Here is a 16,362-nt window from a genome sequence, read left to right as displayed (position 1 = left end):
GTAACAAAGCCTAGTCATCAATCATCTGCTCTTGTTTCACCTCACAAACAAGCAAACAAAGAAGAAAAGAATAGTGGGCTTTGTAATGGTGTACATAAGAAAAAGAAATTGGAAAAACCGAAGCCATTCATATTCACTTGTGACCACCATTTTTCTTTTTGAACCTGCAACTCTATCCTAATCCGCATGCTGTGGGAGGTAGCCAAAGAATGTTCCCACGGATTAATAATTCATCAGAAAAAGCGACACCTGTGACACAGCAATGTACAGCACTGAACCTGAAACAAACACACTATTCACATCTTGATAAATCAGTGACAACAGAGCATTAATAATTAAACATCTGACAAAAAGAGGTTCATGGACTTGTCACACACAGGGTGGGTAAGTCATGGCCCTTCTAGGTTTGTACGGTCCGTCTGCATTGTATCTCATGTTACCCTGGTAACAAAAGGCCTTATATGACCGAGTTTCATAAGCCACAAAACAGGAATGAATTTCATGTAACTGCGCCTCAAAATCCCCTGTCTGACCAGTTCACCATGTACCATACCCTACCTATTACCAGCATGCAGGCATTCTGATATTCCAAAATGTAAAATAAACAATACGCATGCAGATTGTTATGGCAAGGCACCGTACAACACTCACAAAAATACATTCATCATGTCATTGAGAGACGAGCCCAAACACCTGCAACTGTGACACCACTGAATGGAGACAATGTTTAGCATGGGGCAGAATAACCATGGAGGTTCTCCATTATCTTCACTCTGATCCTGGAGTCCTGTCTATGAGGAATGGCCATGCCTGTAAGCTAACCTATGGTTTAGATGATGCAGGACCCATGTGGATTTGAATGGCCAACAGTTCTAGGTTTGAGATCCGGGAACACGTTAGGAAGAGTTCTGAATGTGTGTATATGTACGTGAGACGGGTCTGTGCATGCGTGTGAGACAGCGTGAGGGCGAGAGGAGAGAAAGTGACAGAATATCCACTGTAATCCCCTCTCCTCCCCGTGCGTCTGCCGTTACCTCTGGCTGCACCCTCCTGTTCCTGCGCCCCTGTCCCTCCCAGCAGCCCTGGAGCAGGTCAAAGCCGCAGCAGGCGGCCGTGTTCCCGTCCCCGGCCATGTTCCCGCTCCTCCATGCTGCCACGCCCACGGCGCCGCCTCCCCCCGCTCCCTCTACATCCAGCCGCGAGCCTCCCCGAAGTTCGCCCCAGGAAAATCGATGTCCTTTAGCGAGCGCTAAGTGCAGCCTTCCTCGGGCTCCGCGGCGGCGTTCCGTTTGCTCCGCCGGCCACTGAGCCCCCGTTCGGCGGAGGCAGACAGCGCTTCCCCAGCCTCCTGTCGGGTTTCAGTCCCCGCGCTCCACTCTTCCGGACCGCCGCCGCAAAAAAAAAAAAGATGGAGGACGGATTGAAATCCCGCGGAGGTTCCCCTCGCCCCGTGCGCCTCGGTCTGCCCGTTGCCTCCGTATGCCCAGCACCCTCTCCTCTCTGCTCCCTCCTTCTGGGTCCTGGAGACGGGCGGGCAGGCGGGCTGGGCGCGGGGTGGAGGGGGGTGGGGGGTGGAGGGGGGGCGTGCTGACGTGCGCAGCGGCCCGGGGAGGGACGCGTCCCGGGGCGCGGCGAGGAGGGGAAGAGAGCCTGAGCCGGAGGGAGGCCCCCGGGAGGGCGGCTGCGAGACGAGGGGGAGAGGCGAGGGCGGGTCCCACAGGTGGGCGTTTCGAGGGGCTGTGAACTGGGGCTCCCGAGTGGCACTGCTGCTGAGCGGCTGCCGCCTCCCAGAGATGAAGCCACTAGTGCCGTCATACCCCCCCCCCCCCCCCCCCACTGTAGGATGCTCCGCTCCCATTCCCACAAGATCCTGCAGCACTAACAAACAGCCACAACCACATGATGAAATGAATGAAATCTTATCCGCTGGCCTGCTGCAGAGGAGACACCGGGAGGGCGGGGGCTCCACACTAGGGATGGTGGCAGGGCGCTAGGCCTGGGATAAGGGGCTCCCACGTCCCCACGGTAGGGCACAAGAACCACCGGTGATCTTTTAAGAGTCCCTTAAAATATGGACAGATGGAAGAGCCCACGGTCTCAGGACTGGGTCTGACGCTCAAGTACGCTGACACTCCTAATCCTGTCCCCTCCAGGGAGATGGAGAGGCAGAGAAAAAAGAGGTGGGGGGGTTTGGGGGGGGGGGGGGGTTAGCGAAACAGGTGTTTGCGTGGGTTTCACTGCCATGCTCACTAATGCGGTCCTTGAGTCCCCTTATGAATCAGTTTTGTGACGGTGAATAGATCCGATGGTCTGATGAGAGACAGTGAAGATTTAAATAGCCCTGCAGATGCCATCCTGGTAATCCATTTATGAATTCTCACTCTTCTGAAACATCTGAAAATAATAAATTCATGGGCCATGTTCAGACCCTAGGGTTCAGACCCTAACCCTAATCCTAAGTCATACCTGAATTTCCATGAAGACATGCATCAGTACAGTAAGATATTATTAATGGTGGGCACATACAAGCAGTTTCCTCCTGCTAGACTGACAGAGAAATTTCCCACACGATGTGGGTGTCATGGAAACATCAGGCTGCAGGTATGGTTGCATTGCCTTATATCATGCACAGAACAGTTAACGTCATTCCACACAAGCAATAAGGCATCACCTCAGGTCTGTGCTATGCACAGGAATTACAAAAAAAAGCACGAAAGCCAGGATCTGACAGGTGGGCGATCAATCCCAGAGTGCACCGGGCCTAAAGAGCAAGGGAGACATCTGCTAGCTTAACCTGCAGTCTGTTCCGGTCCCTAATCTCTGTCAGGTGCCAGGCGTGGCAGGCAGTCACCAGGGGAACGAGAGGAGACAGTATCAGTGACTCCTAACCAGTGACAGGTGCTTCTGGGTGACGACCTGGCTGGCAGACAATGATACCCACAGCATCTGAAGTTTCCGAGCTGGCAGGCAACATGTCGGTCACATACATAGGTGGCAACAGTGTTCAACAGGGGCATGGCGTTGATTGTGGCTCCATGTGGTAAACACTTATAAAGGCTTATTAATGCTTGCTAGTATAGTGTAGTAACTAGGGGCTCTACAGTTAATCTAGTAGGGCCCTTGCATGAATAAAATGCATAATTTGTCAACAGCTGGCCCACATTTTATCTTACAGGGAGCTCCGGGATTTATGATTATTTCATATGCATATTCCGCACTAAAGCCTGGCAGAATGAGGCCTTGCTTTCCCTCTTCTCATTGGTGGAGAGTGCTTTTATTTCTGAATGGGAATGAGAAGGAAGTGAACCCGTGGGTCTGCGTGACTGTGGCACATTCTGCTAGGATATGGTATGAAAGGGGATGACTGTAATCTGGCTCAGGGTAGATCCAATTAGCCATGTGGAAGGCCTGGCAGAGCCCTGGCACTTTTAGCTGGGGAGGGGGGGGGGATGTCTGGCCAGATGGCACATTATTTTGGAAAGGAACAGAGAGCACACACACTGAGCATCCATTATTTACAGTAAAGTATGTACTATATACCATATACATATACCACTTGTGTCAAACTCCACTCCTGGAGGGCTGCAGTGCCTGCTGGTTTTGGGAGTGTTTTTGGTACAATTGTATCATTTAAGCCATTGATTCTCTAAGGAATCCATACACCTTGTTCTCAAGGCCTTAATTGGCAGCTGACAGGAAACCACAAAAACCTGCACACACTGCGGCCCCCATGGGATTCAGTTTGACACCCCTGCCATATACTATATGGACTACAAAAAGTGTGCAAATCAACATTGTCAAAGATCTACCAGTATATTGTAGATAAGTGTTGTAGTCAGATAAGACCAAAACTGAGTTACATGGCAAATGTGAGCTTTGTGGGTTCAAACACAAATCTGTCTTCAAAAATCATAATGAAAAAAGTAAGTGGCAGCAAATATACTTTTGAAAAAATATATATATTTATTCAGTTTCAGTCACATGGTCATTGGCTAAACTGCCTTCATCAGTGAAACATGTTTGACAGAACATCAGGTTTGTTTTTGGTGAACTCATGCAGCAATATAATCATATAGAGTATTAAATTATCTATTTAGCTACATATTTCTCAAACCGCAGAACACAAGGTGTCTCTTCTAATCTTACAATGTTAAAAATGAACAGTACTACTAGTACAATCACTTCCTCTTCAAAGGCGGCACATTTCCAAAATTATGAGGAAGGGACAGAAGTGCCTTAATTACAGCCCCATTAATGATACTCTCCGTGGAGGTCTGCAGAGAAGATAAATTATCTATCATTGTGATTTCCAGTCAGGCCACTTGACAGAGGTCTAGCACATGGCCCCAGGCAAATCAATCAGTGCCAAAGGCAACACAAGAGACCTGGCATTGAAACAAGCTCCACTTTCTGCTGATTACTGAAGCAGTGACTATTTAGAAAGCAGTCACATAATCATTCCATTCAGGACGGAATAACACTTTGCATTGTATTGGTAATCAGCGAAAAAGCGGCAGTTTCTGAAATACAGCACACCCTCTGAGGACAAGTGGGACCGAAGCACTGAGAAAAATGGAATAAGAGGAAACATTTCTAAATAATAACTAGTCACAACAAAATAGATTTTTTGTTGTTGTAAATCACATTGTAGTTGCAAGGACCTGTGCAGTTTTGTAATGCATAATTAGATAAATATTTTTAGAAGTTATGCTTCTTACCTTTTTAATCTGCCTGGATAATAATGGTTGTTATATCATTTTGTGTGGTGTCAGGAGAGGTGAGGTAAGGAGCATTCTCTCCCTTAATATTATTCTCACTAATACATAACAGCCTTCAGTCCTCTGAACTTCTCCCCCAAAATAAATTTATTTTCTGCACAATGTCTCCAAATCATGGTATCTATGCAGCAAAGCAAATTTCTCGGTCACAGTACAACTGAACGGGGTGTGAATCCAAATGAAATTTCATGTGCACCACAGTGCGACTGAGGGAGAGGCACCCCCAAAAGCCCAACACATTCAGGCGCGTTTAATTCCAGATATCAGGGTCAGGCGTCTGGCTCAGCAGCAAACAGACCGCACATAATCCCCCTGTATGGAGATCTGCGCAGACTGGCATTAGGGACGTTCACACTGACAATAGGAATATCCATATTCCCTGTGCTAGGATCTCACAGACACCCGCTAATCAGGCTACAGTTTTGTTGTTTCATGTCTTCAATCTAGATCAAACTAATCAGAACTCCTAAGTCAATGGATCCCAAAAAGGGGACATGGCACAGATACCACAGATATTTTTGCTAACCAGACAGCACTATCCGATCAGATACACACAGTTTACATTCGTGTCTATTATCCACTGATTTAACTGGCTATAAACGGAAGCAGCTCAGATTAGGTACCTTGAAGCTGCCAAACCTTCTGTTTGAAAATCCTGTCCCTCATGCCCTCATAAGCACCAGTGAGTTGAATATGCGCAGAGTATTCTGCCCACAGCCCGGTCCCCTCAGTGTCCTACTGGCCGTGCGTATATCCCACGGGCCCAGCTATTTAATGATGCTGCAGTCTGACCCCGCCACATCTCTACACCACGGCAACTGCATGGGGACTGATGCAGTTTCCTTTGTTCCGGGATCCATCCAGGAACACTACACAGACACGATCAGGATGAGCGTGAAAGGCACTATACTGTACAGCATGCATCACAACGCTGTGTGTGTTACCCGGGAGGCGAGTGCAGAAAGGGAAACTAAGCTGAAGGTATTTCTGATTCTGATAAGACTGAAAGTGGCGGTGGAGTGAGAGACGATGACTGGGTCCGTGCAGTGAGTGAGAAGGGGGACTGGGCTGTGAGTGCACCACACTGTGTGAGGGGCCTATCCCATTAACCATACAGGATTACAGAAACTCTGACCTAAATTCTGCTCCTTCAAACCACCATTCATACACACACACACACACACACATATATATATAGTATATGCACAGCACACCACAATCAGACACTCAAATGCATGCACAAACACACTGAAGTACTGTACATGTGTCTACCCTTACACACAGACAAACAGAGACACAAATTCACACAAGTACCTGCATAAACACACAACACACAGTCAAACAGACAACATAATGTTTCCAAGAGAAAATTTTCTAAACCACACACAAAATATCAAGCATTAATCTGAGGCACCGCAGTATTAAGGTCACTGTAACTTTGTCAGACTACTATTCATATGTGAATACAACTACTCTGTTTCAAAATAACCCGCTTGGCACAGAACAATACATCTACGCAGAAACGGCACCTCAAAAATGTAATTAAACATAATGAGGTATATCTTATTTTATCAATTTTAATTGTATTGTAATTCACTTCACTGAGGTATTTCCTTTACGTGACACCAAACAACAAACAAACCCTGCAGGCGACATAACACAAAATCATATTATTCTCCTTTAAATCCCCCCATGATTACTTAATCACAAACTCCCCCCCCCAGCCCACACAGTCAGAACTGACGCAGGCACAAACAGAGAGGGATGATGAGATGACAAAGCGCACGTCTCCCTTCAAAACAGTGCCAGACTCCCCCACACATCCCTTTAACTCTCCCAGTGCCAGGCGATCCTGCAGGACCAACGGGCAGTGCCAACCCCAAGCTCCCGACCCCCTCATCTCATCACCTCACCTCATCCTCGCCCTCCTCGCACAGGACGGGGGGCTTGGCCCTCTGGGTCTGCGACCCGGTCCAGAGACCCATACCCGGCAGGAAGCTGAGGGGAAAACCTGGGCCTCCGGCTGCTGTTCTCCAGGCAGTGTCTTCAGATGAGAGCCTGTGCTTGCAGACTGGGGGTGGGATGGGTGCACCACAGCCTGTCTGGCTAAGATATCCTTATCCTTCAGATCTCTGCCTGGTGCTGACATCTCCATCCCAGACAGGGCACCACACGGGGGTGGCCTTGTGGTGGAACCTGAGGACGACTCGATGACTGATGGGCTGCTGGCACCATCTGAACCCCCCCCCCCCACCCCAACTCACAGTACTGGTGCCCTGCTACAAGCAGCAGTTTAATTGTTTTACTTTATTGTTTAAATGATACTTAATACTTAAAATCTATACCATTTAACATTAGCTAGCTTGCTAATGATACCTGCTGTCACTGACTGAGTCGACAGAGTGAGTGTAACGTTGGCAGGTGAATGTGTGTGGCACCAAAACGATGCACCAAATTCTGCATTGTGATTTGGTTCAGTGGGTACTGGTCACGTGGGAACTGGTGCCATAGTGGTACTGAATTTCAGTACTTAGCCCTACTGATAAATACGACTGGGCATGCCCAAAGCGTTTCTGCCCACCTTACTTTCAAAGAGAGTGTGCAGTCATACCCTGATCATCATAGCCCGAGGCACTGAGCAGTGGGCTGATCTTCGCGACACCAGGAAGTCCTGCTCAGTGGAGCGTGTAACAGGTGGCTGACTGAACTGGTTCGTTTGAATGCTCTCTTCATGCCCAAAGCACGGTGTCAGTCCCCAGCCTGCATTGTCTCCAGCTCTGAGCTCCCAGTCTACACTTCAAGCAGTGTCCTGCTCTGGCCGTACTCTGGACACTGTCCATGGCCCTGGAGAGGAGACAGAGTGACATTCCTCCCCCGCCCCACGTAAATGGACAGCATTTATATAGCGCTTTTATCCAAAGCGCTTTACAATTGATGCCTCTCATTCACCAGAGCAGTTAGGGGTTAGGTGTCCTGCTCAGGGACACTTTGACACGCCCAGGGCGGGGATCAAACCGGCAACCCTCCGACTGCCAGACAACCGCTCTTACCTCCTGAGCTATGTCACACCTATGTCGTCTCCCAGCGAAGCCCCGGGCCTTACCCCACTCAATGCGCAGCCACACCGGATGCACACCCTGCGAGGGTCACATGCACCCTCGCTGTCCCTCTCAGCCTAAAAATCCCTGTTTGTCTCGGAGGCTCCACAAAAGCCAGCTTACGGCACGCGCGGCCGCAAATATAAAGCACCAATCCCGTGAGTCCAGTCAGTGCAAACTGAGGGTATTAGCTCAGAGGCACATTTCAGCCTAAGTGAAGACGCAGATGGTGACCCAAGCTGGCCAACGACAGCGTCATCACAGAGAGGCGGCTTCCTCGGGACTGCCCCCGAAAACCCACGCTGGGAGACCTCTGCCTGCAGTCCGCACGCTGACCCCACACCACGCAATTCAGCCTCTCATTCTGGCCATGCAGTTATCCTATACAGCTATCCCCCATTCACACATCCTCCATACCTCAGCTCATGTGTTGTGAGCACTGAAAGGCCTTATATAGAGGTAATACATTATGATTTTTTTCTGATGATGATGATGACGATAATTATTTCAGATCATTGAGACTAATAGGCTAGCTTTAAATAAAGCTCTAGTTCACAATAGATTACCCTGAATACCCATATACGCTACTGACATAGGGCATATTTCTTTCTAGTAAAACCAGTGTCAAGTGGAAGATTACATGAATACGGCAACTTCAAATCAAGGCAAACACAATGAACAATGGGATAGGCTCCGGATATGCGAGAGTTTTGGCAACACAAGTGCCTATATTTATCATGCCAAAAAGGCACTTTGAAATTTGAGAGCTGAAATTGAGCACAATCCTCTTTGCCAAGCTGACAAACATATATGGGCCAAATCACTTATGCAGCTCAGCACACAAAACAAAAACCAGTTTGAAATAAAAGTAATCGCTCATAAAGCTATCTAACCGTGCATGCAGATGCATTTACCCATAATCCACTCAGATGTCTGTAATGTAAGCATATATCTGTACCTTCTCTAAATAGGGGTCAGTCCACAGAATGCAATTAAAATGAAATCCCAACAACGCCCCAAAGCCTGTGCTTCACGCTGGCTCACCTCAGATAAGGTTAACAGACGGACAAGGCATTCCAGCCTTTTAAATTCATTAAGGTGGGGAACCATGCGGTCTGTTACACACGGTCTCACCCCTGCAGCTCTCTCACCTGTGTCCACTGATGCCATCTCTTTTGCTCCCTGGGAAAGGGGAGATAATGAGGTGGATCATATACTGTCTTATCCTTTAAAGATCTTAAACTGATAAAATGTCACTGATAAAGGCCCCCCCCCACACACACACACTAGTGAGGTAATCACAAGCTCAGAACACGACCCTGTGTGCTCTGTTCTGTCACACGCAGTACTGTCTCCGAGGAGGAAGTGGGCCGTGTTTGTGTAGGATGTGAGGTTTACTGCCCTGACTCTCACCCCTGAGACGAAAGTGTACTGTACAAAAGCTACACTGCTCTCTCATCAACAGGAAAGTCCCTCCCCTCCAATCCAGCCCCATAATACACAATCCAGTCTATATCATACCCATAATCCCAAGCAAGCAAATCCCATTAGTGCTCATTAGGGGGTGGGGGGCAGTGCAGGGGCCCTTGGGTGTCTGCATCCAACTGCACTACCTCTTCTGTACCATGGCAACAACAATACAAACAAAAATAGCTGTTTCCTAGCCCTGTCAAACAATGGAGACAGATAGCATTTGGATGAGAGGGCATTGCACTGTACTCTATTGTTCTGGCTACTGTACACAGACACCAAACAAAGCAAGTCCCATGTGACGGCAGTAATGAGCCTGTGTGTATGTGTGTGTGTACGTGTGCATGCATGTGTATAAGGGTGTATGAGTGTGTATACCTGTGTATGCATGTGTATGCACGTCTATGAGTGTGTATGAGTGTGTATGTCTGTGTATGCGTGTATGTGAGTGTGTACGTGTGGGTATACGTGTATATGTATGTGTATGTTTATGTATGCGTGTATATGCATGTATATGCACATGTATGCTCATGTATGCTCATGTATGTGTGTGTCTGCGTGTGTATGTGCGTGCATGCATGTGTATGCATGTGTATGCATCTATATGCATGTACATGCATATGTATGCTTATTTATGCGTGTGTCTGCACTTGTATGCATGTATATGCGTGTGTATGCGCATGTATGCGTCTATATACATATGTACGCGTGTGCGTGGGAGCCTGCGCCCCACCGTGAGCCTCCGCACTGTGTCGTGCTGCGTCGTGTCTGGCACACAATGCTGCGAACACATCACTGACGTCTGCTCTGCGAAGTCTGTTTCATTTTCGTTTCCTTATATAACCACGAACTGAAAATGTGACAATGACATAATAAGGTGGTAAATAACACTAAGAGGAGGTTCAATTCAAGGCAGTATCTTATGCAAAGATTCTCCATGGGATGGTCTGAGTGCACCAGCAAAATAAATTAATCTTAGATGCTGGCACCAGTACTGTGTGGCTTAGTCTAAGTAGCTTATTACTTTGAGAAATTATTAAGTGACTGCACTTGAGCACCTTGGATCATGCATAGCAAACAGATATGCAACATCAACATCTCAAGCGTTAATTTCATTAAACTACGAAGCTAGCATACGTAGAACTACATATCCCAGATGCGGAGCGCTGTACAATGAGACAGCGTGGAGCCATCAGGCAGTGCTGTTGCGGGCTATGGAGCGTGGAGATGACAGTGCCGTTCAGGGTGAGAGAGTGTGAGGCTGACCCACAGAGCGGTACAAGTTCAGGCCGCGCTCCTGCCATGCGTGTAAAGCACCTGCGTGAACCCTGTCTCTCTGACACCGATACAGCCGCGCAATGCAGGGGAGGTGAGGCCTCGCTAAATTGCCTGCTTTAATTCAGAGTGTCCGATGTCAGCACCGAACAAAGATCTAATGGGAAACCTTACCAGTAAAGATTCATCAGCATAATGGACTGCGCACAACCGCTCGGTCCCCAAGGGATGACAGAAGAAGCCGAGCTGGCCTGAGCAAGAATGAGGAGTGTTTAAGTTGCCACTGGTTATGCACACACAAACGCACGCACACACACACACACACACACACACACAAACACATGCATGCACGTACATACACACACACTACGCACACCACACACACACACACACGCACACGCATGCATGCACGTACATACACACACACTACGCACACCACACACACACACACACACATGCACAGACACGCACATGCACACACGCACGCACACACACACACGCACACACACATGCACACACGCATGCACACACACACCACACACAGATACACACATGCACACACACACACACAAACACACACAGGCACACACACACCACACACAGATACGCACATGCACACACACACACACACACACATTCCTAGAGAACCACTTGGCTTTGTCTGTCACTTCAGTATTCATCTTACAGAGATTGACGTCACGAAAAAGGACCTGTAAAAGGGTTTTGGTTGGTGCGAAAAATAACCTTTTTCTGACGAATGGAAGAAAATAACGTAGGACAGAATAAAAAAAACAGTAAAACACAAGCACTACAGTCCTAAACACTAAGCCATGCCCTAATATTTGCTAAGCCAACATCCAAATAACTTGCCAACACACAACACTATCAGGACAGCAGGAGAAGCACATCTGGTGTAAGAGTGACATAAACTATAACCAGTTCACCCTGAAGGCTTTGCTATGGACTTCCAGTCAGGTACAGTATCTCGCCCTCGTGCTCAGGCAAGACGTTCTTGGGACTGTCCTTGGGACAACACGCAACACCTCCTTCTACAGAAGCAAAAAAGAAGCCCAGCCTCTACTTCCAGGCTCTAGCCGTTACCATGACAACAGCACTTGTTGAACATAATGGGCCTTTTCAGATGTGCGAGAAGCACCGCCGCTCCTTTCGACTTTCTCAGCTTGGAGCAACAAGCGCGTCGGCACAACGCTGACGGTTCCCATGCCAACTAATAAAAATATCCCAGCGAGGGGACTGTAAGACCATGGTAAAGTTCAGACCAGCGACCGGGCCAGCGAGCCAAGTGCACTGCGGTCTTTCTCTCCAGCACACAATAAGCTGTTTGAGGTGGAGGAACGGGTGACGGACAAGTTTCAATATTAAACTCTCTGACCGCGGCGGCACACGTCGCCGTTGCCACGATTGGGGAGGCCCCGCTTTTGTTCGAGGCTTTTGCTTGAACAGCTTTTGTTTGCGTGTGTCCGACCGTGTTTATTATCTCTCCGGCATTGTCTTCCGAATTTGATCAGGTTGAGCGGAAACTGAAGAACTGACGCAACGGCTCTGTAACTCACAGCGATTGTGCGCACGCAGGGTCAGAGTGCAGGCTACTGTTTGCGGGAGGAATGCCCAACAGCTGTCAGAGCAGGGAGGCCCTTCTGGAGGATTCCCCATTCATTCCCCAGCTCTACGCTAGCAGGCAGGGATACACCCCCTGTGCTACAGGCACCACTGCACAAGTAGCCACAAAATGCACTTAATCACCCAATCTCTGCAGTTACTGTACCCTCCTCAAATAACCTCTTTGAGAATACAGTCTTCGGCGGACTGATATCCCTTCTCTGCTTCTCCCTCAGCCCGGCTGTTAAAGAGTGGCCTCAGAAAAACGCCTGTTCTCCCTTCTGTGTTATTTTTTCCCCCAGAGATGAAACAGACCGGCTTTCGAGGTCCCTACTGCGGAGTTATTTATACTCCCGGCTCACGTGCAGCGCCGACTCCATCATCTGCACGTTTCTCCGCTCCGGCTCGCTCAAGGGGGATTAAGCTCTCACCCCCCGGCTGGGCCACGCGGGGCAGCCGTTCCAGACAGCGCTGCCCCATATTAAAAACCCATTAAAGCAGAGCGGGGGCTCGGGCCCCTCGCTGAAGGTGATTTATGGGTCATTTGTGCCCGTGAGGCCAAGCTTTCACCGGGCTCACCACAGGTCCCAAAGAGAATGCGTCTGTCCACCAGCGCTAACTGCTCCAGGGCGCCACTTTCAACAATATTACCACTACTGTGCGAGTCCGCTAAATGTTCAGGCCACGGCGCCATCTTTATGTTTGATATAAACTTTACATTTTGTGTTGCCTGAATGGCCCCCATGCAAGGGTAGGCTCTGTAGGTCCATGAGTGCTGAGTGATTTTCTGCTAAGATAAACTGGGAAGTGCGAACACAGAAGTGGTAAGACAAACCAAGCTGAGGGATTGTGTAGACAAAATAATGATAACAACAGTGGACAATCATATTAAAAACACAAGAATGTATTGAAGACAGTTGTATTCGCTTCCCTACACGATAATGTCTGTGGGCTGAACTGAGCTGTGACCAGCAAGGGTACATTCAAGAAAAAGTGCAATTTTTACGTGAGAAGCTGTTCACAGGAAAGCTAATATTAGTATTGTAGCAACACATGTTGCTCAACAGTGTGGGTGGGAAGAGGGAGTAGTTTGCAGCGTATAGCTATGATTTGTTGCCTCTTCAACTCCTAGCATTGGCATTCCTAGTCCATGTAAATGCATAAAGCCAGCAGCATATCAGTATAAAGTAAAATACTACTGTCGTTGTTCATGTGTTACATTCCAAGACGATATGTTATAGCAAGCCCATGTTCTTTAGTGCCTTTCAAGCAATCTACTTAATGCTTTTAATAACCTTAAACGATCAAATTCATAAACATTAAATTTAGCAATATTGATGTATATGCTGTTCAACTAACTAATTGACACAGGTATTATGATGGTGCTCTTTCAGCATTACATTACTATGTGTCTGTGTGAAAGTGTTTTTCACAGAAGCCAGATATGGCACCACAATAAAACAGGGTCAACATTTTTTCTCATGACATAATATTAGGATTCACACTTCCAATTTTCCATGCTGTGTTCTAGGGTTAACACTGAAATGCAAAACTTCCTCATGTGCTCAAACAGAAGACAGTTATTTGTGCCTGGATTGCAAACCCTGGAGACCCATGACTCAGAGAACAACAGCAGAGGTCAGTGGCTCATAAATAGAACTCACCAGGAGAGTAAACAGGGTGCAGTACAGACAGACAGACAAATGGATAAATTCTCTAAATCAGTTGAGCATCTGCACAATACCTCTGCAATGAAGTCACAAGCTTATTTAGGATTGGACAGGCTTTTCTAATCAGACAGGGTGGCAGAGATATGATTGGTTAAACTGATGAAGGGATAGATTGGCATAACAATCTGTGTGGACAGACAGGACTGGCCATCTTGACGGACAGCTCTTTGCCAAGGCCTCACCCCACAGCCCAGAGAGGGTCAAGATGCCTGACTCCATGGGAGGAAGAATGCGTTTCCTAAGTAACTCAGCCAACTGCATACACACAATGGTCAAATATGCTTGTTTAATAGTAATTAAATCAATTCCTCGCATAGAAACTGCTGAACATTCGGCTCCATTGCCTTTCAACCTGAAGAGCTACTGATCCAGAAGTAGTTTGTACATCCAATGCTATGGCTTTCGACTCCAGGCTAAGAACTGGCATCAGTCTCCCCACAAGCAAAAAGAAGAAATACCAGTAGCTTGCATACACTGCACAAGCCACAAACACTGCATTTTCTATGTTGATGACCTAGCAGAGTTTCCTAATCAAATTTATAGGATAATCTGGTGCAGTGTGCTCTTGTGAAAAGTGTGCAGGAAAAAAACTCCTAGAAAGTCTACAATAACATGTTTTCAATCCCCTTTATTCAGGGATTATCCATGTCTGTAAATAGCATGCAGACTGACAGCATGGCTGTGTTCGAATTAGAGCCTACTATTGAGTATACAAGTTTCATACAAGTTGTACACAACTTAAATACTCCATAGTAGGGAAGAGTGCTGATTTTGCCTGTGTCTAGGAAGAGTGATTAAGAAATAGTTTTTCCACTTGAGTGCAGTTAATTTGTTGCACCTGTGTCTGTGTTATGACACAGCCTTAAGTAAGACGCAGGGGTGCTGATAGATTTAGTTAAGAGCATCAGCAGTTTAAGCAGCTGTGATGCTGGAACTATAAAACCCACACTGCAGACTGCTCCTACCCCCAGACTCCCACTCATATAAATGTCAGATGCAATCTTACCTTCTTCAGCAAAGGGAGAGCATTGCTCTTCTCCTTCATGAGTTTCTCCAATTTGGTCTTCATTGTTTTTCTGTTTAAAGGAAATGTGCCAGTTTCAGATATATTACAATGGTGATATTTTAACCAAGCCTTCCTTTTCCATCAAATAAAATACAAGTTGCCCCATTATGTAAGAAAGAACAATCTTGCCCTCTACAAACATAAAATGCAGTAATTGAGCCGATTTCCTTGTCAGTTTTTTAGTCTCAGTTCATTTTATCATCTTGCACTGTGCACTCTTGTCAGTGTAAGCTAGTACACGGTAGGCAGAAGGGTTCATTTCTGTAACCAATGTGACCATTATCATGACCTGAAAGACTACTGCCCCCCACTGGCAGAGCGCTACTTCTCCCATAGGACCTTGACAAAAAATATGTCAAACGCATTCAGTCCTAGATAAACTTATCTCTCAGCAACAGGATGCAACCCAGAATAATTCATATCAGTATCCCATCATCTCCATACATCCAAGAAATGTCAATACTAACCCAGAGAATTTATTTTCAGCCACTGTGTATCTCTTTCTTTTTTATACATCTTTAAAGGCACAGTGGCACCAAGAGGTGGAGTTGTGATTTGGTAATGAATGGTTATATTTCCACCTTGCTTGATCTACAGTTCTACTAACACCCCAACACCTTAACTTTTTATGCAAAAAATGTACTTTTGTACAGTGGTGTGGTGTGAACTTCTGAAATGCTTTACAATCATGCTTTTTTTCAGAACTAGTAAAGCAACAGTAGAATACATTTCAGATAACATCAGGAGTGATAACCAGAATTCTGCCAAGTAAGTCCTGGTTTCACAGGGTTGTTTAAAAAACAGTTTGCAACAGTAACAAATGAGATGTAATTTGTTAATTGTAGCAGTCAGTAGAAATTTGGCAGCAAATTAAGATTGCATGATTGGCAATTAATACATTAAAAAAATATGAAAAATGGCAGGTCATTACTATATATGTACACACCACATATATTTTTATCTGTGCTGCATGCATTTTCTTTGGCCCTAGTACCTGAAAGGGCAAGTGGTCCAGTTACCACATCCTCTTAAATGGTTTATTTATTTATTTATTTCTTTTTAGGTAAAAAACAAATTCCTGAATGTGTTATAGTGATTACCTTCACTGTGCATAAAAAGACTAAAATATGAGATTTTCTTTATTATCACAAATTTATAGTCTTCTAAAACAAAACTAATATATTTTTTATGCAATTTTTCTCATATCTGGTATCATAAAGAACTAATTTCGCTTGACAGCTAGTTTTACAATCTAAAATACAGAAAATCTGTAAACATGCTTTGTTTCATGATTTTACAACAATTGTTTTAACTAAAGATAAAAC

General features: G+C 46.4%; 2 protein-coding genes across 3 annotated transcripts in view; one reads left to right on the top strand and one right to left on the bottom strand.

Annotated features, from left to right (window-relative positions):
• Nucleotides 1–16,362, top strand: part of LOC135258571 (adenosine deaminase 2-A-like) — a 230,085-nt gene that overhangs the window by 77,711 nt on the left and 136,012 nt on the right. The gene's annotated exons all lie outside the window — the stretch shown is intronic.
• dyrk4 (dual-specificity tyrosine-(Y)-phosphorylation regulated kinase 4) overlaps nucleotides 1–16,362 on the bottom strand; it is a 34,171-nt gene that overhangs the window by 17,546 nt on the left and 263 nt on the right. Inside the window, exon 2 of one of the 2 annotated variants that reach the window (XM_064342897.1) lies at nucleotides 14,978–15,047. In XM_064342897.1, coding sequence (XP_064198967.1) covers nucleotides 14,978–15,047 — 70 coding nt within the window. Of the gene's footprint in view, nucleotides 1–1,034; nucleotides 1,468–14,977; nucleotides 15,048–16,362 lie in introns of those variants that run through there. The other variant, XM_064342898.1, reaches the window with a different exon arrangement.

Source organism: Anguilla rostrata, chromosome 7 (assembly GCF_018555375.3).
Source record: "Anguilla rostrata isolate EN2019 chromosome 7, ASM1855537v3, whole genome shotgun sequence".
Classification (NCBI taxonomy): domain Eukaryota; kingdom Metazoa; phylum Chordata; class Actinopteri; order Anguilliformes; family Anguillidae; genus Anguilla; species Anguilla rostrata.
The sequence above is the reverse complement of the archived record's forward strand: the minus strand, read 5'-3'. Positions and strand labels throughout refer to the sequence as shown.